Below are 23,320 nucleotides of genomic sequence, written 5' to 3'. Positions count from 1 at the left end.
TCCCTCAGTTCTGGCATGCATGGTTTTCGTGTCATCAAAATGTGTAATTTCCTCATAGTGTTGGAGAAGGATCTACTCTGTGTAGTTAAAAATAGGGTGGTCTAGGAAATCTTTGCTCAAGAGACACACAGGTTAACCCGGCGGGCCACCATCTCCATGACTCTTAGCTAGAGCTGTATTTTCTTTGGAAGAATCTGTAATATAATTATTTGAATATAATTAAATACTGCTTGTCCCAAATGTTCTATAAAAACAATAAACAAGTCTGGAATATCAGAATCTGTAAAATGTCTTCCTCTTTAAGAGAAACAACAAGGGAATTGATTGTCACCATAGCCAGTGAGGACACTATTAAAGGGCAGGCTTTGCTCAGGTTCTTCTTGGGGTTATCAGTAAGAAGTAGGGTTACTGCAGGATAAAATGGAACTTAATGGAAGGAGTAATAAGACCCAGCGTTTTAGCAGCTTTATTGTACACGGAGGTTTCATTTACTCAAATGAAAATTACCTAAGAAAACTACTAAGTTAGATCTATAGTTGTTTCTTTTCTAAAACCTGCTTTTAAAAAAACTGAACCAAACGTTACTATTTTGTCACAGCGAATACATGAAAATATTACGAAAATAAGGGGGGAAAACCTTCAGTTTTCTGTGGTAACTTTTATATCAAAGCCTTGCACAGGAAATCATTCAAGGTGTTTGATACGCTGGTTTGATAATATTGAAGTCAGTCCAGCTGTACAGCATATTCATCATCTGCAACTACCAAAGCACAGTCGTCATTGTAAGGCGATTGCAGTGTGGTTGAGAAGACGCTGAAGCCAGAGCAAGCGTTCCTTTTATAGAGGAACCAAATAATTGCTCCCAAAACTGTCAGAGTTACTGTGCTAGCAATCACCAGAGTTGATATTAAAATGTGGTTATCTAGAAGGGAAAAAGAAAAATTACAGGCAGTCAGAATACAAGTTGGAAATATTTCATTTGGAGCAGTCATTTCATCGTATGTATTTATATGTACAATTTGCCAACTGATGAGAAAAAAATAAACTTTTTTTTTTTTTTTTAAGCATACAGTGTACTGCAAGGAAGGCACCAGGTCTCATTACAGATGAGACAGCAACCATCTGGTTGCTGGGAATCGAACTCATGACCTCTGGAGAAGCAGCTAGCTCTTATCCTCTGAGCCATCTCTCCAGCCCCCAAAATATACGTTCTTTACTAGAGATTGGTCCTTCTCAGTAGGCAGAATGGTTCAGTGGGTAAGACTGATAACCTGAATTTGTTCCCGAGGTCCACAAGGTGGAGGGGAGCAAATTGACCTCTACAAGCTGCCCTCTGACCTCCATGTGCATGTCATGGTGCACACTTGTGTGTATACACAATAAAAATGAAATAGTTTTAAATTGCATTTGTGTGAAAATTAGCCAGGCTTGAAATTTGAATTAAAGCATTATAGTTTTATGCTCTACTGAGTGTCATTGTCTATGACTTAAGTGTCCTTTTCTCTTCCTTCAAAATTTTGGTATTCACACCTACTGTTCTCTTGAGGATCTAGTGGGGTCTGATGGTCTGTCTGCCTTGGATATTTATCATTTGCCTCATAGAAATCACTGAGAGCTACAGTATCCGCATTTTTGTTTCTCTTCACATAGTACCGTGTGTGTGTATCCCCTGGTTTACAGATGTGTGCGGCCTTTGAGTTGTTGCCTAGTCAAAACTCGGTCTTTCTCTAAGAATGCAGTTTTAACATCTAGTAACTAGGGTGGTAGATGTGTTATACATAATAAAGGATTCCAAATTAGTCACAACTTCATTGCAGATGGATTTTTACTTAAATATGCTAAATATTTTAACTAGTGCTTAAAGTGGGACCTAAAAGGATTAGAGATAAGTCGGCTAGCTCTTGGCCAAATGTCTTGTTAAGGTCAGGAAATCATAAAAACATCAAGGTTATCCTCAGTTACAGAGTTTGAAGTCAACTTGTGTCTCAAAAAAAGCCAAGACTTATGAATTGATAGTTCAAATGATAATTTTTATAGTTACCTTAAATGTTACAGTCTTAAAGTGTGACTTTTGACTCTACCCACATGGACACACTGAGTGTTGATGTACAATAACATAGGAAGATATATTTTAGTGATAACAGAGAGAAATGTAGCAAAACAGTACATTTTAGGCTGAAAGAACAGCATGATAATCTAGAATTGTGTAGAGATACATATTCACAGATTCAAAAGACCTTTTGATTTACGTGTGGGACAGCAGCCAAGAATGATGGGACACAGTATGTCTGTATTCACATGTTATGCAAGTGGCCTGTGAGGAAGTTGCAAGACTTTCTGTTGACTGGCTAAAATGTGCCGTCTTCATACCAAAGTTACAGTGTCATTGAGGCCAAAGCTACAGTCCATCATTTAAAACTGCTACATTTCAAGATATTTATTGTCTACTATGCACAATTTATTCTGGGCATGATTCAAACAAGTTTCCCAAATCCATTTAATAGGCAATAGCAAAAGCTCCAAACATTTAGTTGTACACACTAGGATAGCCTTTGTCTCTTCTGTAATATACTTTAATTTTATGTGATCAGCTAACCTGATTCATCTATAGTATACTTTCATGTATCCTCGGGTAGACTTAACTTCCATGTGCTTACGACACCAAGTACATCCCTCTATAGTCCTTATTCTCTCCAGAACATTCTAAAAGCCTTACTTTGTATTCTCTTACTTTGTGTAGAGAACTTGTTCACTAAAATTGCTGCTACAATTCTGTTTTCCTTGCTTCAGTTCAATGAACCTGTTAACTGAATTCTGACAAAGCCTGGCAATGCATCAGGCAGTTTTTCTTCAATCTTTCTGCTTTGTTTCAGCCTTATATGATTGAGACCTAACTTAAACTTTTCCTAGAATGTTCACAATCTAAGCCTGCCCTGTGGTTTCGAGAACCATGATAGAACTGTTTGCTCTTTTTCTTCACAGATTTTGACCTATTATTTTTTAATATCTTCTTAGCTAAAACATATTAGTTGTTAGAAGTCTCTGAAAAAAACCAAAGTGGTTGGGTACATGAGTGAAGAACATTTTCTAAGTTCTTCACTAAAAGCCTAAGTGCAGTTCATTATTAAATATAGTCAAGTTGACTGGCACTCTTCTCTCCTTCGCTCTGATATCATAATAACGTACACATTCGAGGTTTGTCAGCGAAGTTAACTATTCTGAGTACCTTATGTAAGTGAGATCACTAAGGACACATTTGCCTTGTGATTTGGGTTAATCTTGTGTCCTCTAGACTTGTGCGTGTATATGTTGTAACATGTGTCAGAATTTAATTCCCTTTGGGGTTGAATAATAGTATTTACTACACTGTGCTCATCCATCTGTTGAAGCACGCTTGAGTTACTTCCATCTTTTGACAGAAATACAGTACTGTGAATACAGGTGTGTACAGGTGTGTGGAGTCTGTTTTCCTTAGGTGTGTATCCAAAAGTAGAACTGCCTTGCTTTTTCTACCATGACTGCACCATCTTTATATTCCATGTTAGTGCACAAAGGCAGTAATTTCTGCACATCGCTGCTAACTGTAGCCACTGTCTTTTCCTTTCTCTTTCAGGAGCCAGATAAGGACTGTGATGTGGTTTCTTTATAATAGTACCCTTTGTTTTCCTATAGAAAACCAAGGATGTGTCTCACACACATTCTTGATAATTAATATAGTTGTATGATGACAAACTAAGCATGAGACAAATTTTATATATAAAAGACTCAAATATATAAAACTCATTTTTTAAATGTCCATCAATAGGAACAACCTAGTAATATGGTCAAACATAGACTTGACCAAATATTTCACAAAATATAGAAGTGCCTGGCGTCAGGAAAGTGAAAAATCAGTAAATTCGGTATACACCTACGTGAATGACCAAAACCAGAAATGGGCACTACTATCATGTGACTAAAGCTCTTCAAGCTCCCAGTGCCTCACTAGTGGCAGTGTGACCCAGTTTTGCCAATGAACAGGTACATGGTTTCTAACAGAACTATTGTGTTACAAGATATTTGGGGGAATATATTTAAGAATGTTGGTCAAGAAAAGAGAATGTTTGTAGTAGCTTTATTCATGTTCATTCCAAAGTAGAAATCAAACCATTAGGAAGCAAGAGCAAAATGTTTATAATACAACTAAGCAGTAGGAAAAAATATACAAAGTTTCAGAATGGAAGAAGCCAGAGTAATATATAAAGTAACTGAGGAGGAAAGGATGGTGGATCAATGTGAGTTTGTGGCCAGCTTGATACACATATTGAGTTCCAGGCTGTCTCATCAAAAAGCAACAGCAACAAATCCACATACTGTAGACCACAGTGAAGTTCATGAAGAACTCTGGTGTTAGGCACTGGGATGGAGAGGAAGTGTTCAGTGAAATTAGCCAGACAATATTTGTAATCATGGGGGTTATGGAAGAGTGGCTAATAGGAGTACCTGGAGTACTTGTGATCAACAAGCAATATGCAGGTATAGAAATGATTATGCAACACAACTGTCCAGCTGATGTGTTAATAGCGTCCAGTGGTTGGTGGTGAAGTGGGTCTTTAAACAGAGGGGTGAGAACATGGGTGGTGGAAATGTTAACTATAGTGACCTGACTGAGAGTTCCACTGGTGGATACATAAACATCAAATGATCTATTATACCTAATGATGTAGAGGTTAAAAGTTACTAATTGATGCAACTCTGAAACTTTCACCATGGATACTTACTGGGAATGTAAAATGTACAACTCTATACCAAGACCAATACTGATCAGTTACAGATTTCATTTTCAGCTTTGCAGCCTTTAGCTAAACATACACTTGTGCTAGGTGATTTGTTTATTGAAGCACTGTTCATAATAGTAAATAGATGGAAAGGATCAAATTCAGGTTGCACACTAGTTAGTGTATATATACATACTGGCAGGGAATGCAGACCAGTTTATACATAGGAAGGGAAACAAAAAAGATCACTAAGCTATTAATAAGAAGGGCAAAGTAAATCATGTTTGCATTACTCCCCTCTCAGCCCCTGACCCCCACCTGTCGCCTGCTTCTCCAACTTAAAAAAAGTTACAGAAATGGATAGAATGGTGCCCAGTAAGGGTAAAGCTACAGTAAGGTAGATGGGCGCCACGCTTGCCTTATATAGTTTTGAATTCAAATCATGTAATACTTGTCCCTCTTTAAAAGTGCATAAAACGGGGCTGGAGAGATGGCTTAGAGGTTAAGCGCACTGACTGCTCTTCCAGAGGTCCTGAGTTCAATTCCCAGCAACCACATGGTGGCTCATAGCCGTCTGTAATGAGATCTGGTGCCTTCTGGCCTGCAAGTATACATGTAAGCAGAACACTGTATATGTAATAAATAAATCTTTTTTAAAAAATGCATAAAACACACTTTATGAACTGTACTTACGACTATGGGGTCTAACCTTTAAACATAAAAACATAAGCACTCCACAGAAAAAGCATTAAAAAGGGCTCCTTTCATGTGTAATGTGTTACTTTAAATGTCATGTCTTTTTTAAATTTAATTTTTTACTTTATGTATATGGGTGTTTTGACTGTATGTCTGCCCCGTGCACATGCCTGATGCCCGTGGAGGCCAGAAGATAGGATCAAATCTCCTGGATCTGGAGTTCAGATGGACGTGAATCATCATTGTGCTGGGTAGTCAAACCTGGGTCCTCTGGAAGAGCAGCCAATGGCCTTAGCCATGGAACCATCACCCCAGCCCCTAATGGGATGCTTTATTTAGACCTTTCTATATTCTGATAAAAGGTCTTTATGTTACATAGTTATTGTTTGTTTTTTTGTTTTTCAAGACAGGCTCTACTGTAACTCAGAGCTGTAGACCAGGCTGGCCTCCCTTGTCAGGTACTGGAATTAAAGGCATGCACCAACATAATATTTTTAAACGGATCAACAGTAGTATCTTAACATACCAGAATTTAAATATATATTTTAATATATGGAAAATTTTAAGATCAGAATGTTACTTACCTGATAAATATTTCTTGTCATATGGAACTAAAATACAAAAGAAATGAAAATTAAACATTTAAGGATGCCTTAAGATTTGATTTATACACAGTTGTTTAAAATGGATACTCTATGAGGTTAATATTCCCATTTACTGCTTCATCGAGTATCTATCTTACCTGTTTTGAATATAGTTTGTTATTTTCCTTGTTTTGAGACAGGGTTTCTCAGGGTATCCTGGCTGTCCTGGAACTCACTCTGTAGATCTCATACTCAAAGATCCACCTAATTCTGCCTCTTGAACGCTGGGATTAAGGGTGTGTGCCACCACTGCCCAATGTCAAATTTAATTTTTTAAAATTAAATACCTAAGCTGGACAAAATGCATACTGACTTGGTTGCTGGAAAAAGAATAAAGGAGCTTTATAAAAAATAATAGATAGAAATAAAATGATTCTGATTTGAGAGTCTTTAGAAAACATAAAAATTAATCAGCTGTGGATTTGCTCAGTGTTTCTTGCTGTTTTAGTTAATAGTTTTACATTTCATGCATTTGAGTGTTTTGCATATACACATGGGCAATCCATCCCATACCTAGTGCCCATGGAGGTCAGAAGAGGCATCAGAACTGGAACTGGCCGAGTATGTGCTGGGAACTAAATCCTGGTTCTCTGCACGAGCCACAAGTGCTCTTAATCTCTGAGCTATCTCTTCAGCCCTCTTCTGGTATTTTTAACTAGTGTTTGTTTTATGTAATGGTGCCCTCAAACACAGTAGGTAAAAGGAGCCAATTTGTGTGTGCATGTATGGATGTAGTTGAAAGGGGGTGGGTATTTGCCTACCACCGTCTGGAGGCTAAAAAGACAGTGATTTTTTAGTTTTTATTTTTATGTAGATGAGTGTTTTGCCTGTATGCACGTCTCTGCACCACGTGTGTGCCTGGTGCTCCTGGAGGCCAGGAGAGCACTGGGGTTCCAGACAGTTGTGAGCCGCTACATGGGTGCTGGGAATTGATCAAGGGTCCTCTGGAAGAGCAGTCAGTGCTCTTCACCTCTGAGCCATCTCTCCAGCCCGCCATCTTAGCCACTGTGTCAGCTCTCTCCAGACTCAGCGCACAACATCCACACACACAGAGGAAAGCGAAACAAAAATGCTTGAAGTTGGGATGCCACTCCTATAAAACCACAACCAGGACTGAGCCACCAGTTAGTGTAGAGTTCAGAAATGGGAAAACTCGGAGCCAGAAGGACAGTTTGCTTCATAGTTAAGGAAAGACTATTTAGGATTGGATTTGGGGCCAGGTATGGTGGTTTTTAATCCCAGCACTCGGGAGGCAGAGGCCGGTCTCTCTGAGTTGAAGGCCAGCCTAGTTAAAAGAGCGAGCTCCAGGACAGCCAAGACTATTCAGAGAAACCCTGTCTTGAAAAACAAAAGAAGGAGCTGAGCTGGAAAACAGCTGAGTCACATTTTAAGCATACCATACCTAGAGTTCTCATTTTTCATTTGCTGACTGAAAAAATACTCAGAATTTTAGAACAAATTATACTCAGGGTTTAACAAATAACATGAAAACATTGTGGAACATTTTAATTTTGTTTGTTAAACTTTGATAGATCAGAAAGTATATTTTAATACAGAATAAATCATGAAATATGATGCAATTTTAATATGCCATTTTGATTGTCTAAACAAAAGGTATTAGTTTTGTAGGGAATCTAATTCCTTAATGTTAGAATTTTAAGATTATTCAGTATTATTCTTTACCACTTCTCAGTCAGATCACAGGCAAAGAGGATATGAAAATTTGTTTGAAAAACAAGAATTTTTTGACTGTTAGGACTTCCTAAGAATAGGCACACAGAATAAATTATGTCTGGTTCCCATGATTCGCCTCCACTCCTGAAATGTAAGGATTGCTGACTTCCATCAAGCCTTATTCTAAAGTTAATCCCTTGACTTGTGAGACATACTATGTCTAAGAAAAGTATTCCAGAACCGTGTGCCTCATCCCTCCTAGAGTGGGAAAAGGGAGTCTCACTTACTTGCAGCTTTGCAGAGTGTCCCCTCCACAGAAGAAATTTCACAGTTTCCCTTTTTCCATTCGCCTGTCTTGGTGTACAGGAAACCACAGGTGTCAACCAGGTCCTCGCCATCTTGATCTGCCCACTTGTCAAAGGTCATATTTGAGTTATCAAACCACTTGAAACTTGCATCTGTCAATTGTGGAATAGTTTCAACATTATCACAGTTTTCAACGGTGATAAGATGCAAAGGAAAAGATTTAGATTCCAGGTAGAAACTTACATGTTTATAATCTAATTTTTGGTTGTAGGAGTAAGAGTTGTAGAAGGAACACTATATCCTATCAAAAGGTGAATTAAAGAGAATTCTGGAAAAGGTGTCATTTTTGTGAAGAAAAACATTTTGGTGAAATAATTTAAAAATAGTTAATAACATTAATAACCTCAGTCATTTCATGACATTTAACAATGTGACTAATGGGGCTGGGGAGGTGGTTCAGAGGTTAAGAGCACTGTTGCCCTTCTGGAGGTCCTGAGTTCAGTTCCCAGCAACCAAATGGTGGTTCACAACCATCCATAATGAGATCTGGTGCCCTCTTTTGGTGTGCAGGCAAACATGCAGGCAGAACATTGCATACATAATAAAATCTTTTTTAAAGTATGTGACTAATACCTCTATACATGTATCTACATGCTTTATATATTTGTATATTATACTATAATATATAAATTATATACTATAAAATACGTATGCTTTATAGTGTTGCATGCTAATAAAATTTACATTCCTATTATGTAACCTGGAAAAAATATTTTATCTCTACCCTATTAACAGAAAACACTAACACTTCTTGTAATCCATGGCATCTTAAGAAAATACTAACCCTCTAATGACAGTTTGATTCAAATAAGAGGATCAAGTGTGTTTCCTATTTGTGAAGCACTTGAAGTGACTCGGGGAAACACTGTGGACACAAGTCTCTGGTGTACACTGGAAAATGTAATGCCAGAGACATGCATTTCCAGTTGGAGCAGTGGTTCTTAACGTGTGGGTCACGACCTCTTGGCAGGGGAGACGGGGCGACAATAATCTTTTCACGAGGTTGCTTTAGACTATTGGAAAACACATATTTATTGACATTTGATTCATAACAGCAGTAAAATGAGAGCTATGAAGTAGCAATGAAAATATCTGTATGGTTGGCGGTCTCCACAACATGAGGAATTAAAGCAGTAGAAAGGTTGAGAACCACTGGTCTAGAGAATTAAGGAACCAAACATCCTAAGTCTCACCAACAGTTAATCATGTCTCACAGGGTAAATAAATCCCACTTACCATCTGTGTCATAAAACATGCCTAGCAGGAGGTCTTCCGGGCCTTTCCATTGCTTTTGTAAAGTGTCCAGTATAAAAGCATTTTCTTCTTCATTGTGTATACTTATCATGTCTGCTCCTGAAATAATTTTAAAAGAAAACCAACTTCAAGAATCAAAAAAAAAAAAAGTCGGGGTGGTGGCACACACCGTTAATCCTAGAACTTGGGAGGCAGAGGCAAATCTCTGTGAGTTCGAGGCCATCATGGTCCACAAGAGCTAGTTCAGGACAGGCACCAAAGCTACAGAGAAACCCTGTCTCGAAAAACCAAAAAAAAAAAAAAAAAAAAAAAAAAAAAAAAAAAAAAAGGAAAAAGAAAAAAAAGTCAACTTATCACAATTATGTCACTAGAAATGTGTGAAAAGTTCTCACTGGTTAAAAAAAATAGATGAAATTTGGGATCTGGGAGCTCAGCAGGTAAAGCGCTAGCTTGCCCTGCAAGCCTGACCCCAAGTTAGTTCAATCCCTGCACATAAAGGGTCCGATGTGGTTACACATATCTGTAATCCCTGCATGCCTATGTAGAAATAGGGGTGCACACAGGAGAACTGGCTGGCAGTTGGCAGTTCGTGGACCTGAGTCAGTAGTATAAAGTACAGAGGCAGAAATGAGAGAGGCCCTGCCTCAGTAAGGGGGAAGGCAAGAACCAACCAACTCCCAAAAGTTGTCCTCTGAACACAGGTGAACATGTGCACATGCTCCCACGAACATACATCCACACAAGAGTGAAAATTTTGCAAAGAATGTAAATGAAACTTCCAGATTTGCTGACTAGCCAGTTCAGCATTTATTGTAGAAAACTAGGAACTGATATGTGGACAATCAGTAAAAATAAGAACAACAACTTCCTTTGGGAAAATTTGGTGAGACATATCAGAAAACCTAAAGCACCGTGAGCCATCCTTAATAGCATATTCTGTGTTAATCCCTGCCTGTCCACTCCAAACAGGCACAATGATTAATCACATATTGAACTGTACACTGATTGCTTTTCCCGGGCCATAATCATTACAGCTTTTTTATGACATTGAAAGATTGGGGCCACAGTAACCAGAACGTTAGCAATGATTATCTCAGGGTGGTCCAATTTAGGCTTTGTTTGTTTTTTAACCTATTTACATATGTTTTTCTAAATGGTATTTGATGATAATTAATTGTGTGATTATAAAAGGGCTTTTAAACTGAAAAACGAAGTCTGACCTTCAATACACATTAAAGTCAGAATGCAGCACGGCTTTCCACGTCCACCATTTTTAATCTCTTAGGCGTTTCATGCTATGCATACCATAACTGTGGTAGTTAGACTGAAAATGCCCCCCCCCATAAACTCATATATTTGAATTCTTGGTCCCCAGTTGGTGGAACTATTTGAGAAGGATTAGAGGGTGTGGCTTTGTTGGAAGAGATGTGTCACTGGGGGTGGGCCTGAGGTTTCAAAAGCCCATGGCATTCCTCGTTAGCTCTCTGCCTCTTGCTTGTGGATAAAGATGTAAGCTTTCAGCTACTACTCCACAGCTATGCCTGCCTGCTGCTGTGCTCCTCCCATAATGAACTTATGCCTGCCTGCCTGCCTGCCTGCTGCCATGTTCTTCCCCATGATTGTCATAGACTCTAACCCTCTGGAACCATGAGCCCCAAATTAAAAACTTTCTTTTGTAGTTGCCTTGGTCATGGTGTTTTGTCCCACTGCTAAGAATGTATCAGAGAATGGGCTATCGTTGTGCTAGGCCTGACCATGTGGGGTTGTTTTGTTTGTTTGTTTGTTTGTTTTTTGTTTCATTTGGAAAATGTGGAAGACTTTGGAACTTTGGACTAGGAAAGCAGTTGAATGCTATAAGAGGGGCTTAAGGGGCCATCCTAGTAGGGCCTTGGAAGACAGTAGTGTTCAGGGCAATTTGGACTATGGTGGTCCAGATCAAGAGATTTTAGAGGTGAACAATATGACCAACTGGGCTAGAGACCATTTGTGTGATATTTTGACAAAGAATGTGGCTTCCCCCCCCCCCCCCGACTTGTCCTAAGAATATGCCAGAGGTTAAACTGAGATGTTTTGGAGCAATTTCATCAGCAGAGGCAATGTCAAGGCAGTCTAACACTGACTTCTGTGGTGTTATCAGTCATCACTCTTACGCAGGGCTTCCATGGAAAGGAGCAAGCAGGGCAGAAAGAAATAGAAACATGCAGTTTGACGAGAAAAACGCCACCAGGAAATTTTATATCAGATTGTGCTGAAAGACATAAGCAGAGGCCTAATGTAAACCGGGGTAAAAGAGAGCAGTTCCCTCAGGGTGAGGTGCTACCCAACCAACCTTCAACTTGGAGGTCTGGGTGTTATGGTTTTGGTCCCTGTCCCTTTAAGAGACAAGCCACGCCCATTCCCTCCCCATCCACTGAGGCAGGCTGATCTTCAGCTTCTGGCCTGAGCTTGCTCTCTTTTCTATCTTCCTTGGAGAGGCAGCTTCGCTTCTGCCTCTCTCCCCACTTCTCTGCTTCCCTTTCTCTGTCTCTCTCTGTCTCTCTCTCTGTCTCTCTCTTTCTCCCCCTCCCCCTTCCCCCTTCATAACTCCCCTGAATAAATATTCAACCTCACCATGTCTCTGTCTTCTGCCAGCCCGCCATGTGTCTCCCTGCCTGGGACCAGCCACTGCTCAGGGACCGGCAGCCATCTGCTCAGGCCAACCCTCTAAGACCGGCAGCCTTCTCTGCCTGGGACTGGCTGCTCGCAGGGCCCACTGTCTGCCGCCACATGGCCTGCTACCACCATTTGGGACTTCATAGCATTTGCTGCTTGCCTACAGCTGTCGCCTGGGACTCCATAGCATTTTTAAAAGAACACAACACTGGGGGATTTTCTTCTCCTAAAGAGCAACAAGAAATCAAAGCTTATGTAATTCAAGGAGAGGTTCAGGCCCCATCCCAAGGGGGTAACCAGCTTGGCAGCATCTGCTGTGTGGCCCTGTCTTGAGTTCAGAAAGACATTCAAGACAAGGGGTTTGTATTTCCTCCACAGCTAAGAAGAGCCCATGAGGCCGAGTGTGTGGCAAGGGAGTCCCTACATGAAGGCCCGGAGAAATGAAACCTGGACTGTATTGGAGACCCCAGGATATTGGCGGTGCCAGAGCTGTGGGCGGTCTGTCAAGGAGAGCTGCTTACAGGGAGTGGAGCCAGCCCAACGGAGAGAAGGAGGGAAGTGTGTTTTGCCGGCAGCAGAAGCGGGAAGGGCCAAGCTGCTCAACCCTTTGAAATCAGAAATGGAACTACAGGATTGGAGTTTGCCTTGCTTGGTTTTGGTCTTAACATTGGTCCACAATTTCCTCAGTGTGTCCCATTTCTTCCCTTTGGAATGGTAATGCATAGTCTGCCCTATTGTAGGTTGGAAGTATGTATTTTGCCTTTGCATTTTATAGGGACTTACAATAAAGAGATTTTCCTGACTCTAAGAAGAGACTTTGGACTTTGAAACCATGTTGAAAGACTCTGGGACTTTTGAAGCTGGATTAAGTGTAATTTGCATTACAATATGACCACAAATTGAGGCAGCCAGGAAGAGGAAACATTTTAGTTACTCCTCAATCTCTGTGACGGAACTCCATGACCAAGGCAACTTATGAAACAGTGTTTTTAAAAAAGAGTTTAATTTGGGGCTCATGGTTCCAGAAGGGTAGAGTCCATGACAATCATGGGGGCGGGGGACACGTGGCAGGCACGGCGCTTGAGTAGCAGTTGAGAGCTTGATCCACAAGCAAGAGGCAGAGAAAGGTGCTTGGGAATGGAATGAGCGCTTGAAAGCTCAAAGCCCACACCCCTAGAGACACATCTCTTCCAACAAAGCCACGTGTCCTAATAATTTCTAACTGGGAACCAGATAAAATATATGAGGAGCCTGTTGGGGGCCATTCTCATTCAAACCACAATATCCTACCTATTGTCTATGAGAAGCATATATTATATTTTCAGCTGTTGTTACAAGTTTATAATGCACTTTTATATCTTGCTTTATATATATATTATATAACATTCAGAAAGTTTTTTCTTGATTGATAAAGGGATAGAAAATATGAAATCAATAGTTTTCATAACTGAAAATTGCCACCTGTTTTTGCAGTACTTTATTATATGTTAGTATTGTGTCTTTCTTTGACTTTTAGTTACGCTACTGAATGAATACATTAGACGCTTCTGGATTTTAGCTGGGATTTTTTACATGGTTTGCACTTTAATTCTTTGGTTCTTTGATATTTCTATTAACCCATAGCAATATTTTAATAAGTGTCATAAAATTATAGTTTTTTTAAATCAGTGCCAGCTGATGATATCACCTCCCGTGTGCTAAATGCCATGTATACTTTTAATGATATATTTTAGTACTTAATGGTGAGGTGCAACCAAACTGCTATTCTAGAAAAATCCTTGGGAGACATATTTAACATATAGAAGTGTCTTAGTTAGGTTTCTATTGTTACAATAAAACACTATGACCAAAAAGCGAGTTGGGGAGGAGAGGGTTTATTGGGTTCCCACTCCCACAGCACTGTTCACCATTGAAGGAAGTCAGGACAGGAACTCAAGCTGGGTAGGAACCTGAAGGCGGGAGCTGGTGCAGAGGTCATGGAGGGGTGCTGCTTACTGGCTTGCTTCTCGTGGCTTTCTCATCCTCCCTTTTTTTTTATATATATAAATAGAACCCAGCACTACTATTCCAGGGATGGTACTACCCACAATCCGTAGGGCCCTGTCCATTTGATCACTGATTGGAAAACGCCTTACAATCAGATCTTATGGAGGCGTTTTCTTCACTGAGGTTCTCTTCTCGCTGGTGATTCTAGTTTGTGTCTAGTTGACATAAAACTGCCAGTACAAAAGGCACTTTGAGATTGTTAATCTCAAAGATGGGAAGAAAAAGACCGCTGGCCCAAATCATCATGGCCAAATTAATTAAAGCAAGCCTTTTAATTCATGTACATGGGCTGCCTCCTCCTAAGGCAGGGTTCAAGAGGTCAGCAACAGATGTGAGGAAGACAAGGTTTTTAGAGTTCAGGGGGATTGGATGGGAAAAATAGTCGGGGTTACAGGAACAGAACATAAGCATATCAAGTTAGTCCCCCTTGAAACAAAGACATGGTTGCAAGGAAGTCATAATAACAGGTAGTCATAACAACCTTTTGAAACAAAGGTAGGGTTGCAAGATGGTTATAAACAACTTTTGGAACAAAGACGTGGTTGCCATTTTCTAGGACAGGCCGTACAGAATCATTTGTAGTTAAGGTTACAGAGATGGGCATAGCCCAATCATTGAAAAAGAGGTTTAATTATAAACAGGAATGAACTTTGTCTTTAATATTAGATATCTTTTGAGCCTAAGATGGAAGCAGGCTGGTTCTACAGTATTTAGTAATGAGTTTTTTCCCCCACCTTTTCTTTGATCTTTCTGCAGCCAATGGAACTTTAATATTTTAAGCACTGTAATCTAATTAATTATTATAGAGACTTAAATTATTGTATTTGGCAAATAAGACACTTTCCTTCTCTTAAATGATGTCTTGAATCCCCAATGAATATATGTGCTCAGGCAAAATATTTTTTTAACAACACATTACTAGTAATACCACCTAATGAGATTTAATCTGATAGTTTTGCTCTTTTTCTGACACAGGTCTTTTCTCACAAAAAGTAAATTGAAAGCATTTGTTACAATAGGCAGTGTATATTGCAGACTTCAGCTTAGTTTGAAGTGTTGATCATTGTTTATTTGGTTTTTTTTTTTTTTTTTCAAGACAGGTTTTCTCTGTGTAATAGCCCTAGCTGTCCTGGAACTTGCTTACAGACCAGGCTAGACTCGAACTTACAGAGATCCACCTGGCTCTGCCTCCCAAGTGCTGGGTGCTGGGACAAAAGGTGTGTACCACCACGCCTGGCCTACCATTTTTTATTTAATCATTTTAATGTGTGTGTATGAAAGAGAGAGAGAGAGAGAGAGAGAGAGAGAGAGAGAGAGAGAGAGGAGAGAGAGAGAGAGAGAGAGAGAAAAAGACATCTGTGAGAGCATATGCACATGGGCCACAGCACACATGTGGAGTAGGGGCAACTCTGGGATTGCTTGTCCCTTTCCACCGTGAGAGCCATGAGCCATGGGGATTGAGATCGGATCGTCAGGCCTGCACGGCGGTCAGTGTTATTCCTGTTCCTCCATCTGACCAGCCTTTCCCTTTACCACTCGCTCATTCCACTGAACGTAACACCAGTAAAAACCGAGTAAATGAGCCTAAGCCCTGGGCAGACTGCAGATACAGCTCTCTACGGCCCCTAAAGTAAATGTTACGTACTTTCTATAAACCCCAATAACAGGTTTAAGATATGACTTCGGTGTGACAGTACTATTTTCCCAAATTAGCATGATGACCTATAATTCTAAACAAAACACCATCGGGGCCCAAAGTAAGAATGCTGACATTGTTAGCTTTCTAATTCACGTATTAAGTGGGAATTTGTAGGGTGGAAATAATGAGTTTTTTAAAGAAAACACATAGGATTATTAGAAATGCACAAAGAGTTTTAAGAAATCAAATCAGTAGGACTTTATGTTTTAAGGATGGGGTGGGTGCTGGAGATTAAACCGAAAACCTTTCGCTACATCCCTGAACACACTTTTAATTCAGAGAAAAATATCATTTATACACAAGAACAATTTAAAAACTCCCAGATAGGTTCCTTGCTTCAATAGAAGCCCAACAAGAGTTCAGAACAAGCAATGGGAATCCGGCTAGAAAACTGTTTGGTGTTTTAAATTCAGTTTTATCTGCTTTGCTCAAGAAAATATATTTGCATTATGGAGGAAGCCAGGAAGGGTTTTTGCTTGTGTACAATAAATAGTTGCTTCCCCGATACATATAAAGGTTGTATTTTCAATAAAGGGGGAAAAGGCTTGACAATGAGCTAATATAGGATCATGTCTTTTCATGGCTTGCAGCCTCCAATATAGTTCATGCTACTTAAATCTACATTTGCGTCTAAATATAATAACTATGAATTGTTGAGAAAGAGGAAAGCCATCAGGCACGGCTGCGAACGCCTGTAGCCCCAGACTTGGGAGGCTCAGGCAGGAGAAGAGGGGGAGCAGGAGGCCAGCTTGGGCTTTCCACATAGACGATGTGGTATGGCCTTGTTTTAAAACTGGTTTTTGAAAAAAAAAATCTCATTTTAAAATCTCTTAAGACTCAAAAATTGCTGTTCTACCCAGTTGCCTTGAAATAAACCCATATAAGCATATTAGAAATTGCGTCTTCCCCTGCTAAAAGCCAACATGTCAACACCATTTAACAGCTATAAACTTTTCAAGGGGAAATAAATGTGTTTATGTACAATGTGGCCAGGCAGTCTTGGCATGCACTTGTAATCCCAGGACTCAAGAGGCAGAAACAAGAGGATCAGACATTCCAGGCCAGCCTATGTACACAATGAGAGATTGTCAGAACACACAGAATTCTGTGGTCCTTCAACAGAATCAATAAAAGTATATTTCCATTTATTCCTTCTGCAATGAATGATTTTAATTAAATAAACTTAGTATAATTTTATAGTCTTCCAAAATGTTGTACTAGTAGGTTTTCAGAAATTACAGTTTTTATTTTATTTTTTTATGGGAGAGGATTTATTATATTGGCTTACATGATCAAAGAGGTTATGAAATTTCATAATGGCCATTAGCACAGTGGAGAGCCAAGGGAAGCGATGGTGGCTAAGTCCAAGATACCTTAGAACAAGTCCTACATCTGGGCCCAAAGGTCCAATATACGCCCCGAAGCAGTTTGAGCTCCAGGGTCAAAGGCTGAGGAACCTGCAACCAGGTCCACAGGTTGTAGCAGTGAACCACAGGCCTGCTTTTGAAGGAAGGACAAGAGGTGCTTTGTCATTCTGTCCTTCCAGCTTCATTGCTCCAGCTGACTAGACAGCACCTACTCACTGCCAGGGCAGGGTCTTCCATAGAGAGTGTGTGGATCCATAGGCCTTCTCCTCAGGAAACAGTCTCACAAGCATCCTCAGAAGTCATTCGTCGAATCTCTAAGCACCCCTCCATCCAGTCAACCTGATAGCCTGAGTTCACCACCACGGTCTGCTCCTGTTTCTGTGTTTACACCAGCTGCCCTCGGTGGCCCTGGGGATTGAACTCAGAGTCTTGCACATGCGAGGCAAGTGCTTCAACCATGCAAGTATGTCCCCCAGTCCTTATTTTCTGAAAGAATGTTTCACTATGTAGGCCAAGCTGGTTTGACCCCCTTGAGCATCCTGTTTCTGCCTCCTGATTATAGGGGGGCATCACCAAACCCAGATACTTCCTTGTCTCCCCCTATCCCTCTACCCCTCCTCACCATGTATCCCTAGCTGGCCTGGAACTCGCAGAGATCTGCCTGACTCCTCCTCTCAAATGCCGGAATTAAAGGCAGGCAGGGCATTTCTAAAGGATGGAGCTGGGAGTCTGATGGAGAGAACGTGTGATGAGATGATCAGTGGATTTTTAGGTTTACCTCGGGAGTAACAGTGCTTTTAAAGGACTAAAGACCAACGCCACCAACTCATATTTCACGTAAGGCCGTGTGGTTATAGATTTCACTAAAGAATCCCCAAACAACGAGGCGCGTAACAGAAGCATGTCTTTGGGGACAAAGAGCTGAGTACATGTACATAAGCTGTCACTACAGCAAGCACACCTTTAACCAAAGAAGACTAGCGGAACAGCTTACTAGTGGAGCAGGAGCACATATAGTCTGCCCGTGTGAGGACCTGGACTCAGTACCCATACCCAGGGTGTCTGCGGGACACTCAAAACAACAGAAATGTTGATGGGGTTCTATGGCAAATGCCTGTAATCCTAACTACTCAGGAGACGGTTGAGGACAGCTTGGACAAGGTGCACAATGAAAATCTGTCTTTAAAAAAAAAAAAGCACTTTGCTGAGAGTGTGGTGCATGCTGTAGCCCCTGCTACAAAGAAGGGTGACATCTGCCTGTGTAAATCGTGACAGCCTGTCTCAACTTATTTGTTAAGTTTGAACCATATAAGGAGATGGCTCAGTGGATAAAGTGCTTGCCCCACAACCATCAGGACCTGAGTTCGGATCTCCAGAACTCAGCGACACTGATACCGTAGCACATGTATAGAACCACAGGATTCCCAGGGCTAGACAGCAACTAGAGACAGACCTCCTCCAGAAGCCCACAGGCCAGCCAGCCCGGCATATGAAGCGGTAAACAACAACAGACCCTGTCGAACAAGATAGAAGGCGAGGACCCACACCCGAGCTGTCTTCTGCATTTGCCCACACTCACACACATGAACAACTGAGCCGGCTGTGCGTTTTGGGGGGCTTTTTGTTTCCTGTTACTCTATACAATAAATAATGCTAACTTGTTACACATTATGGAGTTGGAATACAAAGAAGATGATTTGCCAAGATATGTAACAAGCATTAACTTTGCTTTTAGGAATCCCATAGGTTTTTGTTTGTTTGTTTGTTTTAGAGTTGAGTTGATACTGTCAGTAAATTGTAGGTGAACATTAAGAACCAGAACCGTATTATAGGATTCAGACAAGCTGATGCTATTTCTGCCACCGTAAAACTCATTCCTGCTGCGTAACATTGTTTGTTCTACAGCTGCTGCTCTCGTGTCCCTGGATTCTTCACCGAGGGATGAATTACCGATACTCATCTTCCCAACCTTCCTTCCTGCTTTTCTCCTTGAATCCATTTCCGTTGGGAATTTGTTCTGAGGTGCAGAGAGATTTCTGTGTACATCATAAATGACATCCACATCCGTGCATCTGAAGATGAGTTCTTGACCCCCGCCCCACTGATCTGGTAGCAGCACTGACACAGCTAATTATTTGCTCTTCCATGAATCAGTTTCTTCTCTTGGCTTCCAGAAAATCTACTAGTCTTTGTACGGTCTGGACCTCGGGTGTCCCAGAATGTCGTCACATGAGTTGTAAGCAAGTCACAACAACCAGCCTAGAATCATGGGGAGGGCAGAGAGACTGAGAGGTATAAGTGAGTGATCAGGAAGAAACAGAGTGTTGGCAGTCATCTTCGAAGATTCACATTGTCAGATCCTGGATAAGTGAAGACAGTCCTGAGAGAGACAGAGACAGAGACAGACAGAGACAGAGACAGCAAGGACAAACGAGCACTTCGTGTGCAAACACGAGCACCAAGCCTAGGTCCTAATCTTGGCTTCTGTTATTATCAAGCTGTGTGGTTTTTGAACAAACTACTGAATTTAATTTTGATAAAGAAGAATAAATATACACTCAATGGGTTTATTATGATAGGTCAAACCACGGAAACTGTGAAGTGCTTAAGGGGCAGGCACGGGACACCGTGGGAATGACTTTTCCAGAAAATACATTTTGTAGTCGGCTTTGACTAACTGAACGTTTGCTCAGCCTTGTAACCAAGTTCATCAAACGCCTTGAGGTCATAAAAAACCACGTACTCAGACTGTTTACAGGCAGAGCACTCAGCTTGTTTAAATTTAACTTTCCTTTAAGGAAACAATATAGGGGCTAGAGGGAAGGCTCAAGGGTTAGAACACTTGCTACTCTTACAGAAGACTGGGGTTCAAGTCCCAGCAAACACAGGGTAGCTCATAAACCATATGCAACTCCAGTTCCTGGGGATCTGACAGCAGCTTTTGATCTCCCCAGGCACCAGGCCCACGTGTGGTGCATTTGCACACATACAGGCAAAATATTAATACCCACAAAGTAAATAAGTACTTTAAAAGGTGTAATCAATCTTATTGTGCCATGGACTCCGCATGTCATTAACTTTTATAAACTAAGTTGAACGGAGAACTCTGATTGGACATTTCCCCCTACCTCTCTCTTCCATGTTCCTAACCAGAAAAGATGTGTGTGTGTGTGTGTGTGTGTGTGTGTGAGAGAGAGAGAGAGAGAGAGAGAGAGAGAGAGAGAGAGAGAGAGAGAGAGAGAGAGAGAGAGACAGAGACAGAGACAGAGAGAGAAAGGAGAGCACGATTGGCTCTAATATCATTGTTGAGAAACAGTATGTTCTGGGCCAGGAGAATCAAAAAAGCAACTTGGTTTTCTTTCTTTCTTTCTTTCTTTCTTTCTTTCTTTCTTTCTTTCTTTCTTTCTTTCTTTCTTCCTTCCTTCCTTCCTTCCTTCCTTCCTTCCTTCCTTCTTTCTTTCTTTTTTTAAAGTTTTTCGGTGGAAATAGCTCTTGTAGACCACGCTGGCCTTGAACTCACAGAGATCCGCCTACCTCTGCCTCCTCCTGAGTGCTGGGATTAAAGGTGTGTGCCACCACTGCCAGCAAAAAAGCAATTTGTAAAACTCTGGTAAAGGTTCTTTAAGAAAAAGTTCCTCATTCCTTTCCATGCCATACTTGACAGGCTGTGCACTAAATCCCCAGGTCTCTCTTCTGTTGGAGAGAAGTGGACAGAGGAGTTCAGGCTTGCGGGTCACGAGGTCACGACCCCTTTGGGGTTGAACAACTCTTTCACAGGGGTCACCCAAGACCATCGGAGAAATGCAGATATTTATGTTATAATTCATAACAGTAGCAAAATTACAGTTACGAAGTGGCAGCGAAAATAATTTGATGGTTGGGGGGCACCACAACATGGGGAAGGGTATTAAAGGGTCATAGCATCTGGAAGGTGGAGGACCACTGGTCTCGGTCATCCGACTCTAAGAGTCAGTGCCTTTCACGCAGAGCTCTCACGGTTCCCACACTGACTAGATACCAATGTCGTTATGGTCCTGACACTCCAACGTGAGCAGTGCTGTCCAACAACTGTCTTCCAACCAGGGAGAAACCGCATGGCCAATTCCAGCATCTGCACATCAATTCTGGGAGCACAGATAAAAGACAGTAGGATCACTCATGTTTTTAAAGTAGTTCCTTACCGTGGCCAATGCACTGGTTCCTGACATCTTCTATGCTTTCCACGTTGACGGTAACTTGAAGAAAAGTGTAGCAGCTGCCTTGGAACTGAACCCAGGCGGATGAAGGGCAGTCTATTTGGGAAAAGAAAAGTAACATGAATCTGAGTTCTTGATGCTAAGGATATTGCATATTAAAAGTTCACACACACACACACACACACACACACACACACACACACACACACGCACGCGTCATTTCCTTTGTTAAAACAAGAAATCAACCAGGGTAAAAGGAATTCATTTTTCTCCATTTTACATGAAGGAAAAAATGTGCCGATGATTCGCTTCTGACTTCGCAGGGCAGTTACCGGCATGTTGACTGTTTAGCAATTCAGACATGCAAATTAGGTGTCATCGCCAAACCAACCGGCTATCAAAGAAATCAACTAGTCAGACCTTAAAGCCTCTCCTTGAAGTCTATCTCTGTCATATGTAACAATAGTTTTAAAAGTCTTAAGAGTTCTGCAAAATCCTTTTGTTCGAATTTTACTTGCAGGAACAGAAGATAGTATCTAGATTATGACTATCCAGACAATTTTAGTGCTGTGCAAGCAAACAAGACTAATGCTCAATTTTTTTCTTTCATTTTCTTCCTGAGTGTGTGTGTTGTGTGTGTGAGGGGTGGGGTTAGGAACTGAATTTAGGGTTTTACGTACACTTGGTCATGTGCTCTCCCACTAAGCTATATTTTTCAAGCCCTGTATGTTCTTTTCTGTTTGCTTGCTTTTGTTTAGTTTGTTTTGTTTTTCAAGACAGGGTTTCTCTGTGTAACAGCCCTGGCTGTCCTGGAACTCACTCTGCAGACCAGGTTAGTCTTGAACTCACAGAGATCCACCTGCCTCTGCCTCCTGAGGGCTGGGATTAAAGGTGTGCGCCAGCACCACCTGGCTCGCCCTGTCTGCTCTTAATTTAGTTATTTTATTGATAGGGATGGTATAGCTCTATGAAGCTGAACCTTAGTATTTCTGCTCCCGCTATTTAGGAAGGCTGTCCCTATCTCTACGTTCGTTTCTTTTGTTCATTATGAGGATATAGAACTTTTAAGCCATGATGATTCCAAAAGATCATCATGCAAAAAAGAAGAACTTGATTTCACGGCAACACATTGGAAGCATACAAAAGGATTTATTCATTTTAGTGGACGACAGAACAAAAGGTATTACGCTTACATATTCTTGCAAGTTTACAGAAAATCGGCCAGCTCTCACCTATATGGTTTTAAGTTCTGTATGTGTTACGATCTAATATAGAGGAATAGAAGCAAGCACTCCTGTGAAGGTCAGAGTTGAGTGATCAGCTCCAGTACGCTCAATTACGTCAACATTCTTGACTTTACTGAGGTCAAACTATGACCTCAAAAACCCCTGATACTTCACCTCGGCCTCTGACAGAACAGAGCTCACTGCCACCAAAACAGACTATTTCCCAGTTTTCTGGAGGATGAGGGATGAGCAGAAATCAGTCAAGATTTCTCCTCGCAGCATATTTTTCTTTACCTGCTGGCTAGATGATATTAGCTACCATGCGGCCAAAGGAAGCACTCTAGGATGCTGGAGCAGCAAGACGGATGAGCCATACTCACACTGGATTGATCTATTAATTCAGGCCACTCATATGTTGGTTAGGATAAACTAATGCCTATTTCAATTTAAATCATCCCAAGTATGAGTTGCATGTTGCCACTTTTTTTTTTTTTTTTTTTTTTTTTGGTTTTTCGAGACAGGGTTTTTCTGTAGCTTTGGAGCCTGTCCTGGAGCTAGCTCTTGTAGCCCAGGCTGGCCTCGAACTCACAGAGATCCGCCTGCCTCTGCCTCCCAAGTACTGGGATTACAGGCGTGTACCACCACCGCCCAACCCTGTTGCCACTTTTAATAGTAAATTTTTCTAAAATATTCTAGGACGAGGAAGTATCCTAAGACACAATTCATTTTATATTCAAGTAGTT

At 41.0% G+C, this 23,320-nt stretch overlaps 1 protein-coding gene across 1 annotated transcript in view; it reads right to left on the bottom strand.

Annotated features, from left to right (window-relative positions):
* Positions 1 to 443: 443 nt before the first annotated feature.
* The window catches only part of Cd302 (CD302 molecule), a 30,490-nt gene continuing 7,613 nt past the window's right edge, over positions 444 to 23,320 (bottom strand). Inside the window, exons 2-6 of the mRNA XM_038336389.2 lie at positions 21,337 to 21,447; positions 9,374 to 9,490; positions 8,059 to 8,229; positions 6,038 to 6,064; positions 444 to 922 (exon numbers count right to left, since the gene is read on the bottom strand). Coding sequence (XP_038192317.1) covers positions 726 to 922; positions 6,038 to 6,064; positions 8,059 to 8,229; positions 9,374 to 9,490; positions 21,337 to 21,447 — 623 coding nt within the window. The 3' untranslated portion in view covers positions 444 to 725. The remainder of the gene's footprint in view (positions 923 to 6,037; positions 6,065 to 8,058; positions 8,230 to 9,373; positions 9,491 to 21,336; positions 21,448 to 23,320) is intronic.

Source organism: Arvicola amphibius, chromosome 7, assembly GCF_903992535.2.
Source record: "Arvicola amphibius chromosome 7, mArvAmp1.2, whole genome shotgun sequence".
In the NCBI taxonomy this organism is placed as follows: domain Eukaryota; kingdom Metazoa; phylum Chordata; class Mammalia; order Rodentia; family Cricetidae; genus Arvicola; species Arvicola amphibius.
This window is presented reverse-complemented; position numbering and strand designations above follow the sequence as displayed.